At 42.7% G+C, this 20,468-nt stretch overlaps 4 protein-coding genes across 6 annotated transcripts; 3 read left to right on the forward strand and 1 right to left on the reverse strand.

The window, feature by feature from the left end:
• Positions 1–3,332: 3,332 nt before the first annotated feature.
• LOC133891417 (ras-related protein RABH1b-like) lies at positions 3,333–6,059 on the forward strand. The gene is made up of 6 exons (XM_062332133.1): positions 3,333–3,629; positions 4,440–4,510; positions 4,771–4,859; positions 5,159–5,270; positions 5,369–5,459; positions 5,536–6,059. The coding sequence occupies exons 1-6, from the start codon at positions 3,513–3,515 to the stop codon at positions 5,680–5,682; spliced, it is 627 nt and encodes a 208-aa protein (XP_062188117.1). The 5' UTR covers positions 3,333–3,512; the 3' UTR covers positions 5,683–6,059.
• A 71-nt stretch (positions 6,060–6,130) lies between these two features.
• LOC133891416 (copper-transporting ATPase PAA1, chloroplastic-like) lies at positions 6,131–8,715 on the forward strand. 2 transcript variants are annotated; one of them, XM_062332132.1, is made up of 4 exons: positions 6,135–6,462; positions 6,608–6,661; positions 7,705–7,858; positions 8,339–8,715. In XM_062332132.1, the coding sequence occupies exons 1-4, from the start codon at positions 6,211–6,213 to the stop codon at positions 8,341–8,343; spliced, it is 465 nt and encodes a 154-aa protein (XP_062188116.1). In that variant the 5' UTR covers positions 6,135–6,210; the 3' UTR covers positions 8,344–8,715. The 2 variants fall into 2 exon arrangements, with proteins under 2 accessions (XP_062188115.1, XP_062188116.1); XM_062332131.1 differs by lacking the exon at positions 8,339–8,715 and having other exon boundaries at positions 6,131–6,462; positions 7,705–7,866.
• An 888-nt stretch (positions 8,716–9,603) lies between these two features.
• Positions 9,604–13,845, forward strand: LOC133890878 (serine/arginine-rich splicing factor SC35-like). 2 transcript variants are annotated; one of them, XM_062331498.1, is made up of 9 exons: positions 9,604–9,739; positions 9,840–9,918; positions 10,111–10,190; positions 10,284–10,350; positions 11,206–11,277; positions 11,725–11,895; positions 11,998–12,081; positions 12,307–12,467; positions 12,549–13,845. In XM_062331498.1, exons 1-8 carry the CDS (start codon positions 9,664–9,666, stop codon positions 12,428–12,430), a joined length of 753 nt encoding a protein of 250 aa, XP_062187482.1. In that variant the 5' UTR covers positions 9,604–9,663; the 3' UTR covers positions 12,431–12,467; positions 12,549–13,845. The 2 variants fall into 2 exon arrangements, with proteins under 2 accessions (XP_062187482.1, XP_062187483.1); XM_062331499.1 differs by having other exon boundaries at positions 12,310–12,467.
• Positions 13,846–15,186: 1,341 nt separating this feature from the next.
• LOC133890920 (transcription elongation factor SPT4 homolog 1-like) lies at positions 15,187–17,777 on the reverse strand. The gene is made up of 5 exons (XM_062331560.1): positions 17,581–17,777; positions 17,205–17,296; positions 16,692–16,747; positions 15,785–15,846; positions 15,187–15,697 (listed from the first exon to the last, which is right to left on the reverse strand). The coding sequence occupies exons 1-5, from the start codon at positions 17,704–17,706 to the stop codon at positions 15,647–15,649; spliced, it is 387 nt and encodes a 128-aa protein (XP_062187544.1). The 5' UTR covers positions 17,707–17,777; the 3' UTR covers positions 15,187–15,646.
• Between the last annotated feature and the right edge of the window lie 2,691 nt (positions 17,778–20,468).

The following is a 20,468-nucleotide window of genomic DNA, read 5'->3' on the forward strand; positions in this document are numbered from 1 at the left end:
TGTAGCATGAGGAGATATCATATCTGGGATTGTGATTAGTTACTTGCATAAAAGTGATTTTATGACATTAACAGGTAAGCATGTCTACATAAGCGAATGCAAATGGATGTATCCATCGGGTCAGGCTCAAGCTTTCCTCTCAGACCAGGCTGCGGGACGTGCATTTACATTCATTGAACCAGTCTGAAACAATAGATGTGGATAACAAAATATATCTCTCCCTAATATTATACGCATTCATCGAAACAAGATTCTTTCATTTAAGCAACCAATCAACCCCTATGACATGATTGGTTACTCGAATAGGGACTTACTCTCGTAGACCGTATACGTAGACTCATCTTTAATGAAAAAAAAGAGTATTTTATTGATTATATCTGTCTAGACAGACTAAACTGAGTTTCTATTTTGTTTCTGAATTTGAAGTTGTATGAGCGGATGCAAGAGTTAAGATTCTAATTAGTTACTCGTATGAAATTGATTTTATGACACTAATAAGTGAACTCACCTGTATGAACGGATGCGAGATCCTGCATACATTGAGCCAAGCTATAGACATACATTTGCATATATCGAACCAAACTTAAATAGTATATATAGACAACCAAACATATTTATCTCTAATATTATACGCATCCACCAAGTCATGATCCACCTATATGGATAACCAATCATACCCTCTGTACACTCAGACAAACACACAATAGTTAAATTGGTCTGCAGGTACGAATAGAATTATAATTGAGAGACACGCTTAGTATTTAAGGCTCCATTTGGAACACAAGATAATTTCCTAATATATTTATATAGAATTCCCACTTTCCAAACAGGGTTGCATGTCTCTTATAGGAGAAATAAGTTCTTTTTTTCTGAAACGATGGTAAGAGCTCTACCAATTTTTTATTAGAAAAAATAAGTTGATCTAGTTTATGAGAAAAACTGGACCCGAAAACTATACAATTGCACATGGCGCACCAACGACCACTTAGACACCTTAATAGATGGAATTCACCGTAGGTTATCATTGCTAAGCAAGATTGCAGCTCTGATTTCCTATGGTGATCCGTAACTACTGTCTCTATCCACTGAGACAAATAACTTGACAACAGAAAATGTCTAATGAACAGAAGGTTCGAAGTGGTCGAAACCATTGTCAAAAGATCCATACCTGCTCCCAAGCCTGTAGCCACCCGAGCACAGGAAGAGACCTCCATTGCGATGCCTCCAAGGAGGAACGACATCTGCAGACGTTGTCATCGCCTGTCCAAACACCCAGAGCTCAGTTTTCACCCGGAGAGTCCCAACCTAGAGATGGGGGCAACACGACAACATCTTCAAGCAGAGGAGTGGCGCCACAGGCGTCACCATTGTTGACGTCAGCAAGAAGCCGAGCAGGGATTTCACCCGTGTCCCCCGCACCTTGCACCCAAACCGACAAGGCACAGGTAGACACCACGGCAGATCAACAAAAGCAGCCACCCCAGGCCACCACCATGCCACCTCGCGGGCCAAATATGGGGGAGAGAAAGATAGATCTGGCAAGGGGAGGAGCACTAACAATGATGGGGGGCTAGGAGGCGACCACATGGGTGGAGAGGGCTGACGACCACAACAGATCCGCTGTCGGGCCGCTCACTGAGCTGTCAATCGTGTTGTTGGGCAACCCAACATGCCGTTAGGCTACCCACTGTGCCGCCGAGCTGCCACCAACTGTTAGGCCACCCACCGTGCTGTCGGGCAAACCACCTTAACTGCCGATGGCACGGAGCAAGCAACAACGCAGCAGAGGGGTGGCTAAAGGTGAACACAATAGCAACAGCCTGACGGCACGAGCACATCAACAATCGGCTTCACACGGTGGCAGAAGCACCAACACGACATGACAGGAAACACGGCGACGACGGGCATCAACAACAGGGCCTTCAATAGCAACAAGACTGCAACCAAGCCACACAAGCGACCGTCCGTTGGGCATCCGACATGCACAATCGTGATGTTGCACCAGCAGTAGAGAAGAGGACTTCAACAACAAGGCCTTCAGTAGCACCATCACCGACGAAAACTGACGTAGAGAAGAGGACGCCCTTTACGCACCCTAACACCGGTGCCCGATTTTGTGCAGCGCGATGCACTTCATGGATCCGGCCACAGAGGCCGCCAAGACCACCGTACGGGGCCAGATCCGGACCAAGAGCAACTGGAGCCGACCGGCAGAGGCACGATGACGCCCGACGACCTCAGGAATCCAAGCTACAAAAGGAAATGAAGGAGAGATGAGGAGGAAGAGGGAGGAGGGACCCGCGACCGCTGCCACTTGGCACCGTCGCTTGCCACCGCCGGCTGAAGCACCGAGCAGGCCTACAAAGTGGGGTGCGGTGGGTAAAGAGTCACCCCCAAGTCGTCTCAGAGAGATGACTCAAGGATCCACCTCCTGTATTCACTAGTCCCTAAAGAAATGAGTTCTTTCATCCTTTTACTTTGTTACTCTCGAAACACCTTAAAAGTTTTCAAATCGTTTAGTTTTCAAACGCGAAACTAAATTGACATTTCTTGATCTAAACCACCATGAATTCAATAGACAGGAGTCGCATGACCAGGACACATTCATATTCGAATCCGTATTTTGTGAAAAATCTGCAAAATTTATCATTCCTAAACTTGCCTTAGATTTTGCCAACGTTGATTCCCATCGTAGGCTGGGCCAGTACCTCCGGCCTATTAGGCCCAACCCTGCCGTGTCTATCAGCCCTAGCAAAGTGGCGTCTGCCTTTTCTTTCTTTTGTTTAGGATTGGCAACATTTAAGAACTTTTTTATTTTATATTTCTTAAATAAAAAAATTATAAAAATAGACGATCATTTTGAAAAATCACATATCTAGACTACTATTGCCCTTACAAAAAAACACATCATTTCAATGAAATACTCTCAAATTTTAAAACACTATCGAAATAATCATGAAAAATTCTAAAAAAAATGTATGATGTACTAATCCAGCTCTTTAAATATTTCAACTCAAACAATTTTGTACATAGCACTCTATGTAATGAAATTTATATTTTTGTTTTTTTATTGTACATATCATAGTTTTGTCTAAATTTTTTTGGAAAGTTAGATCATAGTATCCTTTACACCATATATTTTTCAGAATTTGTCATGAATATTTTGATAGTGCTTTGAATTTTAAGAGCAATGGAACATAATATTTTTGATTTTTAAATCTGGTCCTACGGATGTCTAATTTTGCAATTATTTGAGAAATATAAAAATAAAAAATCCAACATTCAACGCGAGCGCAACCGAAGCAACGCCTTCCCCGTCCCTCTCGTCAACCACGTTCCCCGTGGGCACTGACGTGCGCGCGGCGTGGTGGCCTCTGCATTTCGCCTCCTCCTCTCCAAGTCGCCAGAACAAAAGGAGATCTCGGGGCCGGGGACCCCTCCGGAGTCCGGATCGAGAGGATATATCGGAGCCGATCGCTATCCGGCGCGGAGGGGCGTGTCGCGCGCGCGCGATGGCGGTGGTGTCGGCGTTGGCCAAGTACAAGCTGGTGTTCCTCGGAGACCAGTCCGTCGGCAAGACCAGCATCATCACCAGGTTCATGTACGACAAGTTCGACACCACCTACCAGGTAACTAATTCTCAATACCGTCTCGCCTGAGCGTGCGATTCCATCGCATCTTGATTTTTATTTTGTTTTCGGGGAGGAATCGGCTGCGTCCTTTCACCGCCGAATTCCGATCGATCAGATGTTGCAATGTGAAGTGTCCTTGTTTGATCCGGCGTTGCCATGATTTCTCTTGCATCGCGCATTGTTATCGATCTGGTGCGAGGATATACGTTTAAGAGTCGTTTATGATCGGCCATGGTACCACGGGAAATTAGCAATTCCAATCTGTTGGTGTCACATTGAAATCTCATCATCTTAACATGCATGCAAAGGATAAATTAGGTGACTGCGATCCTTGTTCTTGGTGTTAACTGCAGCCTTTTTCCCGTCTTGCGAATTTGGCTCCCATGAAGATACTTTCGTCAATTGCGGGCAACGCCACATGCGCAGCTGCGTTCTAGTTTCGCGTGATGCGTAAAAGTGTTTGATCGCGTAGGAGTGGGATGTCCAAACTGTAGTGGTTGTGGCCTGTGGATCAACTCCGAATAAAAATCAAATTATCGGACTGGGCAATGCATGCGCATTATGCAGCACGGCTGGTTGGTTTTTTGGGGAATGCGTAGGCCAGCAGATGTTGGTAAGTTGAAAGACTTACCTGAATTTCAGCTAATCCAATTGCAAAAGGTGGAGTTTGGATGAAATATTTTGGTAGAATAGATTCTTTACTGAAGATTGTCCTTTTTTTCGCGAGAACGTGTACTGAAGATTGTCTTGCTGCTTCATATATTTGCTTCTCTATCCTTTGTCCTTACACGCGGCCATTTGGTCCAGGCTACGATTGGCATTGACTTTCTGTCAAAAACGATGTATCTTGAAGACCGCACTGTCCGTCTACAGCTCTGGTAAGCACGTTATTCTTTGGTCTGTTCAGAAATCATATAACCTAGTAGCTTCAGTCACAGTGATAGAAATGATGAAATGCCCGAGTGGTAATCCTTAATGATGCTTAATGCTCACAAATGAAATGAAATATGAAACTACTAGTCATTGTCCCTAAGTTTCTAGTGATTCACAGGACTGATTTGAGTTTCAGTAGCTTATGCAATTAGCATTCAGTTTTCTTTTAGAAGAACAATTAGCGTTTTGTTCTTTTCATTGTCAGGGATACAGCGGGACAGGAGAGATTTAGAAGCCTTATTCCAAGCTACATCAGGGACTCGTCTGTTGCAGTGGTTGTTTATGATGTATCCAGTAAGTTGCTCAAAAAACTTGTATGTCATCATTCTGTCCGGTCTTTTCCAGTTTCAGCGAACAAATTTTCATATACACTGATTCACATTTTGGACACCTCAGAATATCAGCAGTTATTTATTTCAACAAAACTACTAACAATCAATTTTGCGGATGAAGTACTATCGCATTTCAATTCTAATGAAGCGGAACAGGTCAACAGTTATTACTATTGGAGTTCGCTCATTCAATTTTCTTTTCTGAATAGATACTGTCCTGATATCTCATTTAGAAGTTTACTGAGATGTTTATTTATGCAGATAGGCAGTCCTTTCTGAACACCTCAAAATGGATCGACGAAGTCCGAACCGAGAGGGGTGGTGACGTGATCATTATGCTAGTTGGGAACAAAACTGATCTTGTCGACAAGAGGTGACCATTATGTTTTCCACTCTCAATACAGAACCAGTGACTCATTTGAGACTGATGCAGCTTCCAAGTATGTGATGCTGCCGTCTCATTCTCTGCAGACAAGTTTCGACAGAAGAAGGGGAGAGCAAGGCGAAAGAACTCAACGTTATGTTCATCGAAACCAGCGCGAAAGCCGGGTTCAACATCAAGGTCAGAGCACACCTCTTTTCTCCAATGAACGTAAAGGTCCGGACGGCTATTCACCAATCCGCTCTCATCCGTGCAGCCGCTGTTCCGCAAGATCGCCGGAGCGTTGCCGGGGATGGAGACGCTCTCGTCGGCGAAGCAGGAGGACATGGTGGACGTGAACCTGAAGCCGACCTCCAGCCAGTCCAACTCGCAGCAGCAGGCGGGGGGAGGATGCGCCTGCTAGAGTGATTGCTGCTAGTTCTGCACATACACTCGCTTGACAAACATGTTGTGACGCAGTTTCAGGAGTGGTGCTGCTGCCCTTTGCTGATGCTTCTTCTGTAGTGGATCTGAAGGCCATGTCTTTAGTTTGTTTTCTTTTTCCACCTTGAGTTTATGTACGACGAAAGACTTGATGATCTCTTGCAGTTTCACGCCTGCTGCTACCAATGTTTCAGATTTTTTTTTGAAACGAAAAGTTTCACCACTATTCAGCTCCTGTGTCCGTTCCTTTCTCAGAAACCAACTGAGCTGATGCATTCTTCATTGAGCAACTATACTTTTTTTTATTTACCTTTTATGCAAGAGTGATTAGCTCACTAATATGCAGGGCTCACATAAATCAACTACGCAAGAGTTGATTAGTGCACAATATACTCAACTCACTAACAAGCAGGCCCCACATAAAATCGATGACGTGGCAGCTCATCCCTTCGCCCCGAACGACCAGCGGGCAGCGGAATCGGATAAGCGCCCCTCTTCTCGCTCGGCAATGGAGTCTACCGCGCTAACCGCAAGATTGCCGCTTCTAGCCTCTCGCTCGCGGTCCAAACCCCTCTCGCCTTCCCCTTGCGCCGGAGCTCGCCGCCTCGCCTCCGTTTCCTTCCCCTTAGACAGCAGCCGCGTCGTCCTGCTCTCCCGCGGCGGCGAGTACGCCGGCGTTGGCTCCTCGGTCTTCGCTGCCGCAGCCGTTTCAGGGGAGGCGGCTGGCGCAGGCTCCGAGGCCATCCTGCTCAGTGTCCAGGTACACTCCTCACCCAACTCCTGCTCAAATTCGAAGCTCCTCCTCCTCCTCACCTTTCTGTTGCCTTCTCTAATTGCTCGTTCGATTTCGATCGTTGGTTAGACAGCCCAGGCCTGTGACGTGTTTGTCTGGCTCTTGTTTGCAGGGGATGATGTGCGACGGGTGCGCCGCGAGCGTGAAGCGGATTCTGGAGAGCCAAGTATGCATCTCCTTTCCTACCTTTCTTTGTTTCCGTTAAGACTTACGAAGAGATGGAATTGCAGCAAGGTTGTTGGTTTGCATTCTAATGCATGAAATCAAAGAATGATTGACGAAATCTAACTAGCTAACTAATAAATTTAGCTCGGACAAGTCTTCTTGCTTTTGTTGTTGCTAGTTGCTAGCACCATCAAGGCACCACGATGAAACGGTTTCCAGTTGCAACTTGCAAGCTTGAGTGTATTAAGGACGAAGACAAGACGTACCATGGTGCATGTACTTGTGTTTTTAGTATACACTATACAGTTGCAGAGGATACAAAAGCTTTGCGACGCTGCACAGTTGTTAGGCCGTATGGGCCGGCCGTATAGCTGTTTGCTGACGTGGATGGAGCTGTCGCGTTTTTGCCTAGCGAGTGGCCTCCAACGGAAGCGGCATCCTTTGGCACAGTAATACGGGAGGAGGCATCCGTATTACTGTTTATGTAGTATGTGTGTGGGTTTGAAGGGAGGGGAGTAACGGAAGGTAGAAAATAGGGTGACTGTTAGAGATGAAAAAAAAAATAGAGGATGCATAGTATTAAGGGATACTATAATAATATTATAAGACCATCTTCAACAGAGTCCCCAAATCTGCAAATTCCAGTGTTATAGTACTTTGCGGTCTACTGTAGCACTGAAAATTCATCTCCAACAGATCATCTGTCCAGTGATATAGTACTACTACAGTGTTAGTGATATGGGATATTATAATAGTGATAGGGGATACTGTAATAGTATTTTAAAGATGAAAATTTGAGGTAGCTGTTGAAGATGATCTAAGGGATATATTTTTAGAGTTTTATTGGAGATGATCTTAATGGGGCATTTGTTGACTTTTAGTTGAGCAACTAGTTGTACATGGATTGTTTCTTATGTTTGCTCTGTAATGGTCTGTACTTTTACCTGACTACAATTTCCTTTTATTTCCTTTTTTGAAAGTTGTTTTCCTTTTATTTCGACTGCTACCTCACCATGGGATACTTGATTTTGCCCTCTTCTGCAGCCTGAGGTTACTTCTGCTACCGTTGATTTTAAGGAAGCAAGAGCAGTCGTGTGGACAACAGCTGAGGCAAGGGGGACCGAAGATTGGCAGAAACAATGTGGAGAGAAACTTGCTAAACACCTTGGCACTTGTGGATTTGAGTCTCGCCTGCAAGGTAAATGAGTTCTTATGTGACAGAGTTCTATTGGTCTTCACTCTTCAGTTTCCAATCATGACGGTTAAGATTATTAAATTTGACTATAAACTAGAAACTACCCAGAAAATTCGAAGTTCTTCTGGACCCTTTTTTTTTCACTACAAGAAAGCAAGATGTACTCCTTTTGCTGGGTTTCATTTATCGTGCAACGTGGGTCGAAATGAAATCAGCTGAATTTCATGCTAACATTTGTATACCATCCTATTGGATTAGTATCACTAATTCAACAACTTCTCATGTGCATATATGAAAATCTCATTTTTTACGGTATGTACAATGTTTTAGGCAGAGTTATAAACAAAGAATAAGGTATGTTGGGTTGAGGTATTTTTTTATCCACACAGTCACTGCAGCACCTCAGCATTTTGAAATCAGAATCTCTTCTCACTAGTCTGCTGAGAGCCTGTGAACTTAACCACAACATTTTATCTTTCACAGAGTAAGGTGAAGCCAAAGAAAGCTGATACTGAACATCAATGACGTTGTTCGATGAAGTTTGCCGTCAGATGTCACCTGAATGAGTCACATGTTTCTGTAGATTTCTATCAGCATCTCTGTTGCCGGAGAGTTTTGCAACCCAAATTAGCTAGCTCATCTCTGTTGAAAAGCATTCACTGAAGTACTTTGCGAAGATATTAGGTTATTGTTGCAAGACAAGGAATTTGGCTAACTCCTTCGGCTCTCTTGTATTCCTCACAGTTATGAATATACAAGTACAATTGAACTTTTGTATAGGTCAGCAGTCAACATTTTCTTATTTATTTATCTCCCTGTTTTGTGTTTCAACTCCGTATATATTCATCATATGTTGCCACATTAATATTTTGTCCAGATTTGTATGGGGAGATTGGCGCGAACGAACCTATCTTCCATGGGTTTATGCACTATTTGCTTTGTATTCTGATTACGAATTCTAGCTCAAAAAGTAAAAGAAAAACAAATAGTCACAATCTAAAAACTGATTCTCACAACTAATAATCTACGTTATACTACGAAATCACACCATTCATAATACAGTGAGAAAAAATTTCTATAGAGTCTACAGACTGTACTGGATTCCCACAGTATGAAGCTAAAGCAAATAATTCCTTATTTGAGATCTCCATTTCAATGTTTGCCCTTTGGAAATAAAGTGGAAGCAAAATAGGAAACAATTGAAATGCAAGGAGAGAAGGCGAAGTCCTTTCAGAAAAAAAAAGAGAAGCCGAAGTCCGGTCTGATGTGAAATCATAAAGACTCATAAAAAAAATAGCCCGACCAACACCTAAACATCGTATGCACGAGGCTCACTTGCCTCGCCCCGTGCGTGCTAGCCTAGAACAATCGGCAGCTCCTCTCTCTCAAAAAAAGGAAAAATCCAAAAACATTAGTCAAAATACATATTTTGCAACTAATGTAATACATTAATATTTGATCATTAGTCAAAATCACCACCAATAGTCAAAAGCTGCTGGGTGGAGGCAGAGAAACTCAATCGGACAGGCGCCAAATGGAAATGAAAAAGGAAAAGAGAGAAAGCTGTGTGGAGATGGAGAAATAAAAGAAGAGTGAACTTCTATTGGGTAATTAAAATATATGAATTTGTGGGTGTGTTTTTGAAAATAGAGTTTATTTGTGGGAGTATTTTTGGATTTTCCAAAAAAAAAAGAATCGGTAGCTTTTGTAGCGCAGCCCTCCCCACCCCCCCTCCCTCTCTTTCGACCCGACCCCCCCTCGCCTTCCCACCACCATCCACCCGCCGCGTCGCCTCCGGCTCCGGCGAGATGTCGCGCTTCGGGCGATCCGGCCCGCCGCCGATCCGCGACACATACTCCCTCCTCGTCCTCAACATCACCTTCCGTGAGATCTCGCTGCCGCGCTTCCTTTCCTTCTCCAGTTCTCGTACGGGCTCTGGATTGGTGGCTCATCTTATCCTCAACCGTGTTTGGGTGCCCCGCAGGCACGACGGCCGATGACCTCTTTCCGCTCTTCGACAAGTACGGCGAGGTCGTCGACATCTACATCCCCAGGGACCGCAGGTGAGTAGTGTGAGGCGAGCAGGGGGCTTCGGCTTGTCCGTTCGCCGATCCGGGGTTGGACCCGTGTGCTATGTGTAGGTTGGGTGGGTGGTGCGGAACATGGAATTAGGGAGTGACGCTGTGTATGTTTCGGGAGTGGGTTTGTGCGTGATTCACTGATTTGTGTATGCTTATCTACGGCTATGGCTCTAGGACTGGCGACTCGCGAGGGTTTGCGTTTGTGAGGTACAAGTATGAGGACGAGGCGCAGAAGGCAGTTGACAGACTCGATGGTGCGTTTCAGTTTCTCTTCTCTGTATAATTTTATGTGTTCCATGCGTTTTGGGTTTGGATTGTTGCTAACTGGCAGTGTGTTCTGTTTGCAGGGAGATTGGTAGATGGGAGGGAGATCATGGTGCAGTTTGCCAAGTACGGCCCAAACGCTGAAAGAATGTAAGACACCTCTTCTCGACGCTGCTTGTATGACTGTTCATGAGATCTTGAATTTTAACTTAATTTTTTACTTGGCGTTTATCTGTTTTCCTATGCAACGTAGCTGAGCTCTGCGATTTGTTTGCTATATGTGATCTTTATGGATTAGTGTTTGGTCATATCGCCTTGTGCGATGGTAGAATACCATGTTTTAAAACAAAGAAATAATACTGTTAAGTAGAGCATTTATCATGTCATAAATGCTGGTTCTGAAATTGTACTTCATTTAGTTGCCTTCATGAGTTGTCTTAAGCTTTGATCATCATGTCCAAAGTTATTTAGTCCGCATCGGTTCATTATGTAATATTACAGTAACTTTTGTTGGCACAAACAGTTCTTATTATCTCTTGGATTTCAACTTGTCATTTTTGTCGTTGTCGTACATGACATCCTTAAGTTTTTTCCTTCATTCTGTCTTCTGTGTTGGTACATGACTGTCAATTGCTCAGTGATCTGTGGTTTTATTCAATTGAGTATAACATATCCGGATTTGTGTATGTACTTTGGGAGTTAGCAAGAGCCAAGAAGGAACGAAGGATGCATAAAAAACCCATGATACTCTCAAAATAAGTCTGTGAAATCTGCTTAAGAGGCTTTTCTGATCTATAGTGCCACATGGTGGTCAAGGTAAATTCATCTTATGTATTGTGGGAATACACTAAGCAACTGGAGTTGATCCTTTAAAAATTTCCAAGGGAAGCATCCTGGTGTAGTGGTGTCAGAGTGAACTAGCTTTTGTTGTAGAAGTAAAATTCCTCTGCTCGTTAGCATCCCTACTGAACGCGTGCATAATATTATTATATCTGACTTTCACAGTGATAAAGGGAGAATTGTGGAGCCACTTCCAAGGTCAAGGGGCCGTTCCAGAAGCCGTAGTCCAAGACGAAGGTATAACACTGCCTTCATTTTCTTTTTCTGAATGTTATACACGTATTTCTTCAAGTTTTGTAGAATAAATGATATCTAGCACTGTCCGTTTAGCTTCCACTAAAGTGCAAACTTGATCAATTTGAGTAGGTGTGTGTGTGTGTGTGTGTGTGTGTGTGTAATGGTGGTGCACAGAGTTGATAGATTGGTGTCAATATCAAGCCAATGTGCATCAGTGCTTGTCTGTGCCTGTGCACGGACATCATATTTTGTTTTTCATGATGCGTATCAGGATTAGATATAACTCTGTTGACCTTTGCTGTTGGCAGTGTCACCACCCCGGTGGACTAAGATGTACTCCTGTTTAGATGGGCTGCCAATTTATGATTTGCTGTTGTCCATTATCAAGCTTATTCAAATCTCGTTCTGTCCATTTTCTGAATGCACTGATGGTTGCCATGTTTTAAGGTACCGTGATGATTATCGAGATGACTATCGGGATAGAGATTATAGAAGGCGAAGTCGCAGTCAGAGTAGAGAGAGAGATGGGCGTGACAGGTACAGAGATAGGGATTATTGTCGTCGTAGCAGGAGCCACAGCTATAGTCCTGATGATTACAGGAAGCATGGGAGGGACAGGTATACACATTAGAAAATCAATATGCACATTAGAAATATAAATTCTATTGTTTCATCTTGCTGGTTTGCATTGATTTTTTACCCTGCTGTGTTTTTTGACAGTTTGTCTTCTGCACGTAAAAGCCCTAGTCGTAGCAGAAGTCTCAGCTACAGTCCTGATGATTACAAGAGGCGTGGCAAAGACAGGTTTGCACATTAGAGTGGACTAAATTTATTTTTTCTGTGTCTTACTGGATTGCTATTATTACTAGTACCTTTATTATTATTGTTTTCTCATCATCTTTTTAGTAGGATCTTGTGGGTTTGATCTCTAGCCTACCCCAAATCCCCAACTTGCTTGGGACAAAGGCTTTGTTGTTGTTGTTGTCTTACTGGATTCCACTGAACATTTTTTTATTCTGTAATTGTTAGCAGTGCATCCCCTGCAAGTAGGAGCCCTAGCCGCACCCCTCGCAGAAAGCCACTTTCTCCTGAGGGATCTCCTGTCAGGCGCAATGATGACCGGTCTCCGCGTTCTCAGAGTCCTTCAACATGAGCGCAGTATCACTGGTGATGCATCACGAACAGCTCAGGTCTCTAAGATTGTTCACATTATTTATGTGAGGAGCAGTTAATCTCTAATGTTTGTTAATATAGTTTTTGTTTCTTTCTAGTAGGACAAATGGACAAGTCCTGATCATATGAGTGGCTATATGATTGCTTGATGATGGGCACTCTTCAGTTACATTTGTGTCCTGGCTGTCAGTTGCTGCTTCGAGCTTCAAATACTACTTTCTTTGGGCACCTGAACTGCTTGTCGAGAACTTTATGTAAACCAGTTCCATTCCGTTTATCCTTCCTATTAGTATTTCATATTATCACCGTCTTTTCAGTATTGAGTACTTACTATTAATGGTGACCTGCACCTTTCTAGTTACATGGTGGAGTGAAGATGTGCTGGCTGATAAGCGGTCAACATGCATGTTGCTTACTATTCAAGTTGATAATGTTTGTGCTGTTTGCCTTGTTGATGATGATGGCTGATGAGATGATGATGATGATGGTACTGCAGCTGCTTGCTCTCTGCACTTATTATGCTGACAAGTAAGGTTCCAATGTTTAACTGAGTTAAAATTTTGAAATGTTCAGTCATAAAACGCTCTGCATCATCATGTTCCTATGGCTGGCAGTTTTCAAAATTTGGAGTTTAAAATGCTTTTGCAGTGATTTATTTTTTGACAGATCCATATTATTTTGGTCATGAGCCCTGCATGAACAGAGATCGATTGCTGCATGCTTAGTTGTGTTTTCCTTAATTTTTGTTGTTTGCCCAAGCATATCTTGTCAAGAATGCTGAAGGTCTAGAAACACGTTTTGTTGTTGACAGCTCAACGCTTACAATTTCAATAGAATTCCTAACCAGTTTAACTTCAGTGTGTCTCCCAAGGATTGCACTTCTATAGGTTGGCCATTCGGTTCTTGTAGTGTTAGTAGATGGGTGTTGTCTACTCTTGTGAATAGAATGCCCTTTGCCATGCAATCAAAGTTCATTGCTACGCTTATCAACACTATCTCACGTGCCCTTGCAAGTCAATGGTTTGCATGAATTACATCAGTTTATCCTCCCACTTCTCTCATGCATCAAGAGCTCGAAAGCTATGATGGCATGCAGATAGATTTTGCATATTTGGATTTGTTGCTCTTCAGCAGAAGGCGTGGGAGAGGTTTCACCGTTTCACCATCAGAAGCCGGGTTGGTTTACATTTCCTGTCCTGGTGCCTTCTGGATGTGAATGGTGAATGCTGATGATTCGCTGCGTGATTTCGTGCCGTTGTAACGGCCTTTCTGAAGGAGTTTGCTGAATCATATAAAGCTCTGTAAGACTGTAACCAACAGTGATGTATGATAACTTTGCTCGTCATGCTTCATCATTTATCCAATTGAAATTTGGGATCACGATTTTGACAAAAATGCATACACATTGTGATGTGGTGTTGTGTCCCTTTTGTTTTCCATCTTGCCATCCTTTGTGCCTTGAAATGTGACTCGGGTGAAATAAATTGTTGATCATCCGGTTAGTCAGCATGTGAAGAGGGTGATTCGGTTCGTCCACGACGTAAGGATCGGAAACTACAAATGTATGGTGACGACTTATTTGCAATGGCCGTGGTGCATTTTGGCCTGCGGCTGTAGCCCGATCTATGGGCCTGTTTGGTTTGTAACACTAGAAACTCGACTAAATTTTGATTTAGTGATTTAACTAGTGTTTGGTTTTAAGTTAAAATTTAGCCGGGCTCAAATTTTTTTGGCCGTGCCTATCTACAGTCAACTAACAGCGAGAGTAAGTTTTAGGCGGCTGATGTGGCCAGTCATGTTTTAGCTAGACTATTAAATTTTAACTTGATCAAACAACTATTTTTTTTTATTAAATTTAGTATTACCTCAACTTTGACCAATATTTGACTTAGCACTTCAGGCTCTGTGACCGTGCACCGTGAAATGCTCACTGCCCGTACATTGAGCTCTGGCTATTTCAGGCCCCCGTACTCGTGCGGTGCCTCCGCCGCAGGGTGACATCCGGCCGGCGGGGCTTACGCTCGTGCGGCTGGTGGCAGCCGTTGCTAGACCGCAGGCAGTGATAGCCTCAGACGTCGGGACTGAGTTGGACTAAAAAGCTTGAAACTGGCGAGTTAGTTTAGTTTATATTAGCTTGATTTGTTTTAAAATCTAACGAATTGGATCAGAGTTTCGTTTAGATAACGAGCTAGCTCATCTCACGAGCCAATTTGTTTATTATTCATCTTCATCTTCAATAGAGACTCCTCATCACCCTATTTGCTTTAAATCGGTCAACTTTTCGTTACGCTTATCTTTTTTCTTCTCCCATAAACCATTCCTTCATGTTTTATTCGCATAGACGGATGTGTGTGAAATGTTGTTTTATATATTTGCTTAAAAGAATATTTTGTTTCAATGGCAGAACATATATAAGTAGATTTATTTGTTGCTATGCTTCATGCGAGTTTAAAAAATATTCAGAAAAGATTTAGCTTATAACAATTATATCTTTGATTAAACTATGCAAAGAAATATTATACTTATTGTTGTATGATTTTATCAATACATTTTTAAATAGATATTTATATTCTTTTCATCCTAATAACAAACTGCTCCCTTCAAAAAATTAACAAACTACTCAAGAGCCAAACAAACTGAGCCAGACTAGCTTTTCTGCTCGTTATATTAAACAAGCAAAATGAGCCAAGCTGACTCGTTATCCAGCCCTAATCGGAACGCTTCACCAGAGTCAATAGCGCCTGTCGCAGGTGACTACTGAAAAAAGTAATATGTTCTACATGTTTCAGCAAAGAGGCTTGACCAGGTGCTTAAATTAAACTAACACCACTTAAATAGACTCATGAGTTCTACAGTAACGTCAAGTCAATTCAATTAGCTGCTTGCATAATGAGCCAAGCTGACTCGTTATCCAGCCCTAATCGGAACGCTTCACCAGAGTCAATAGCGCCTGACGCAGGTGACTACTGAAAAAAGTAATATGTTCTACATGTTTCAGCAAAGAGGCTTGACCAGGTGCTTAAATTAAACTAACACCACTTAAATAGACTCATGAGTTCTACAGTACCGTCAAGTCAATTCAATTAGCTGCTTGCATAACGTGAGCATTGTATTAGCAGTTTCCTTAGCAACCACTGCAAGCCGAAGTAACGTATTACTTCAGGATCAGAACGCCGCGAATAACCTGAGCTTTTACTCAGACCCGCTTGGGGGGCACATACTGAACGTTGTTGTCTTGGCAGATCCCCTGCATTGACGAAACAAAAACGTGAGGTCCCCGAGGAACGCCTCGGCACAAGAATAATTGTTGCTAAAACATGCATATTCGTTTTACCTGATACTCCTCTGGAAGCTCCTCTGAGACAGCCAGTGTATAGCACCCCGGAATGAACCTACCTGCAGATTGACAAAGGAACACAAGCAGGTGGGTGATATCTCTTAATTCATGTATTGCATAGAAACAGAAGCGATCAATCAACAAGTTTACAGTATGGCATTAATTTTGTTAAGCTCTAAATGACTACAAGCTGAAACATGATTTGAAAAGCACATGATGATCACCTAGAAGTTTATGACATCTCTCTTAATTCATGTATTGCACAAACATTGAAGAGATCTATCAACAATAATTGGATATGTAATGAAGCAATGGTCTGTGCCAAGCCTCGATAAGAATTCAGAGAAGGAAACAATGAAAATTTAAGCACATTGTTCGCTCTTGGACGGTTGCAATAGGCCAACTACAAATAAAAGCACTGCAAAATCCGAGGCATTAACACAAATTATTTACAAACCATTTTTCTATAATTTTGTGAGGATATGAACTAATGGACCACGGATTGCAATATGAACACCATGATTTGGGAACCATTTCTTGGGCTTAAACTTAACTGGCTAAGACAGGAAAGTCCCCAAGCCAAGGTTTATAGCTTGGTTTTGCTATTCCTTGACAATTCGTAACCGCATAAAAATAGGTCATATCTTTGACCTGAGGGGATCTAGCTTAAATGATGCTTACCAACTAGCGCAAGCCCTACTAGTGACCTAGGGAAATGTTATAAAGGGCCAGTACACAATCAGTTAGCTACTATAACCAACACAGCCTGGAGGCATCGCAACATAAACATGCGTACCATGGTAAGTTAGGGGGAAAAATAACTTACACAAACATGAAAAAATAATTGCAGTAGACCGAGGGTGGAAGAAACAAAGTTCATAACAAGAGAGAACTAAAGGCTCACCAATTCTCAACCAACGAGCAGCCCAACTCCTGCTGGGGTCCATCAGAGAGATTATTCTGCATGTCGTAAAAGCGTCATCATTAGCTCCTGTCGACATGTGGATTGCAAAAATCACTTTAGGGACATCAATGCTTTCTGCATATGAGCAGCATACGAGTAGAAAAGAAGGATCCATGATCATTCATTTGTGTATCTCATTGTTAATGACCATACCGCTCATAATCCATTATGCTACGAATTTTTGCAGTGAAAACTGCTTTCATGAGCTACTCTCCAAAATCACAAAAGAATGAAAGATACAAAGCCCCTAGCAGAGCATTATTTTTTTTGCTTTTTTTTTCTGTTTATGTCTTTATGAGTTAATTTGAAACAGGTCAAAGCACAAGATACTTTTTCTCATCATTACTAATTTCATCCCCTGCGATTATTAGAGCTCTAGGTGAATAAAAACTATAAAGATGAGAACAGCAATAGCAACAAGTATAAGCTGAATGCAATGCGGCATGGAGTTACCCGGTAAAGTTTGGGGTGGTACAGTTGACGACATTGTCGTGCTCCGTCTGCATCTCCAGGAACGGGCAGTTCTCGCAGCCGTTCTCCCTGAACTGCACACAAGGCCCAAGCAGCAATCACAAACAAGAGGATGGGAACGGCACCATCAGCGTCAACGAGTACCTTGTCCCCAGAAATTTTAATGTTACAGCGCAAAAAAATCTAGCACGAAATCGAACAGAGAAAACGTGATGCTAAACCCTAGCTGCCGAGAACGGATTGCTCCCGGAGAACAAACCCCCAATCCGACACAGGGCCCGCCCCTGGCTCGCCGATGGGAGAACCTAAAACCTTAGCACTAAGGGGATGAAGGGAGAGAGTCGGCGGCGGCGGGTACCTGGTCGTAGGTCTTGACGAGGCGGCATCGGAGGCAGGCGCGCAGCTCGTGGCCGAAGCTGGTCGGGATCTGCGCGTGGCCCACCCGGTCGTCGTCCTCCATCATCCCGCCGCCGCCGCCCCTCATCGCCGCCTCTCGTTTCCTCCCCTGCTCCCTGCTCGCTTCCCTCCTCTCCTCTCGTCGATAGAGCGCGCTCTCTCTATATTTCTTCTTCCTCGCGTTGGTTTGCACAACTCGGAGCTTTCCCGGCTTCGGCTTCGTCGCGGAGAGGTTTGGGCTTACGGTCCAGCCCAATACAAGTTTCTAACGGCCCGTCAAGCGTCGGCCCCACCCATCATGCCGAGCTGTTCACAAGCAATTCCTGTTATTTTTCCCATTGGAAACTTTCAAAAACCCACTGCAACTCTTAGATTTATCAAAAACCTCATATAACCTTGTCTCTGTTTCTTAGAGTTCCCAATATTTCCTTCATTTTCTTTCCTTTATGATTTTTCTTTCTATTGTCGTTTCCTTTATTTTCTCTTATCTCTAATAGCTTTTATTTGAAAAAAATTGTAAAAGTAAAGAAGAGAGAATCTCGTCTTAAAGATAATATAATTTAGAATCTTTTCGTGACAAAAATTATGAAGTGAAACCGTTAAAATATTGAAGAGAACGAAAATCCCTTCACAAAGAAATTTTCTCATCCGCAAAAAGACTCTTAAGATGGTCTTAGAGACATTGAGAGAGGAGAGATGAGATGATCAAGCTGAAAGTGGCATGGTTGAGAGAGAGGGGGGGGGGGGGATAACTACAGGTTGAAGTCCCCTAGTAGTGTTGGTTGCCTAGCTATTGTTGAGAATAAATATTATATCAATTAAATATTAATTATAAGAGTTATGTTTATTAGAAAGATGTGTTTGTTCAATAAATATGCTCTCTCGTCATATCCATTCAACATATATAAATATATGGGGCATTTGCAAATATCTCTCTGATTTTTTATTTTTTGCAAAGATACCATTCGAATGACAGTTTTAATAATATTTTTGTAATTTTTCAGTGGCAAACTTACAATAACACCCAGAGTAGTGATTTCTTTGCAATTTTCCCTAAATATATAAGCATTCTTATCAATAAATACAATAATAACTCTTTATTCTTTATTTTATTGTCTCTCTACAATTACTCGCAAATAGTTACGAGCCATGCGAGGACACAATGACAGAGATCAGCTTATCCATTCTTTTTAATCTAGATTTGATGATATATCATATATGGGTGTGTATGGGCGATAAGTGGATAACCTGTTAACGCTCTATCCAAACCCAGAGTTTTTTGTTTTTTTTGTTTTTGAATATCCATACACAAAGTTGAACGGGCAACAAAACTCTTACCCGTACCCTACCATGCCCAGTAGAATATGGGTGCAGGGTACCGGGTGGGTTACGAAGGTGCACGGCGAGTGTCCCAGTGGGGGAGGAATGGACGCGTGTGGGGATAAAAATAAAAACGATAAAATTTGGTATTTTGAAGATTATTTTTGAACTTCTTGACCATAGAAGTCACAAAATATACATTGAAAAACGAAAAGAAAAAAAGAAAAAATAAAAGTTTAAAAAACGATAGTGAAAATAATTTAAATTATTTTCGACCGTTTTTGAGTTTTTTTCATTTTAAACCGAGAATTCTCGACCCTCCTTCCCAATCCACCAAGGCCAACAGCCCAACAACGGCAATGGGCCTCCCTCGCTCGCCCAGGCCTGCAGCGGATATTTTGGGCCCTCTCCATCTGCAACGTCTGCTGCAGATATTTTGGTCCTTTGCATACTCAATCTTTTTGTTGGGTTTTCGTTGACACTGCCCATACCATGATGCACACCCAATGCATTAAAGTTCAAGTATGGTGACTGTGCAGCTATTGCAACAGCTGCTAGCATATGAGGGTTTTGTTGCATATCCATCCATTGAACTAGGTTCAGGCTTAAAAATAATGCATTTTAGGCATCTTTCAGAGCAAAGCCATTAGCAAGCCATGGCATAACTCTTTTGAAAGCACTCTCAACCTCGTTTTCGTCATCTGCAAGATTCATTTTATACAAGGAAGAAACATATCTTCAGGGAAAAAATAGCGCAGAACAAATATGCTTGAAAGTTGATCAAGAAATAAGTTCCTACACAAGGATATCAAACAAGCAGGCCAAAATTCTTGCTCACAATTAATGTAAAGTTTATACATACACTGATATCAAGAGAATGAGCTACCAAGGTAGATGTTGATATCAAAAAGAATTAGCCTAATGGCTGAAGCTAGTCGCTCCATGCTATGGTCAATAATTTTGGATTTGAATTATCAATTCTCAATCGATAACGGCATATTTTCATTTTGATAACACCGTTTCCAGATTTCTCATATTATCACCATCGTATACGTTTTTATTATTATCGTTATCGACTTTATTTTCAAATAAAAATATGAAACTGCAAGTGATTTTCCAATGTTTACCGACCATTTTCATCCCTATACACACGGGGCATGGGCCACAGTCTATGGCTCCTTGCTACTGTTCCTACTGTGCAACAGCCTGAGACTGTATGGTTCGGACATCACACGGCCCCTCCTACTCGACTACTTCTCCCTATACGAGTACAAGAAAGACAAACTCGATTAGTCGATTGGATCCGTTCGCCTGCCTCGGCGGCTGTGGAGGGAATAATTCCCGCCCGGTGGTCACCGAGACGGCCAGAGGAAGGAGCTCTCAGGGCAGCTGAAGGATGTCACCGTCAGCTAGCGCGGTGCCATGTCCGGTTTCTACCATGCCCAAAACAGAGAGGTGAAAATGAAAAGTACTATCACTCCTGCAAGAGATAGTATCGCTCGTGTCCCGAGGCTAGCACGGGACCCACCC

The sequence above is a fragment of the Phragmites australis genome, chromosome 14 (genome assembly GCF_958298935.1).
Source record: "Phragmites australis chromosome 14, lpPhrAust1.1, whole genome shotgun sequence".
NCBI lineage: Eukaryota > Viridiplantae > Streptophyta > Magnoliopsida > Poales > Poaceae > Phragmites > Phragmites australis.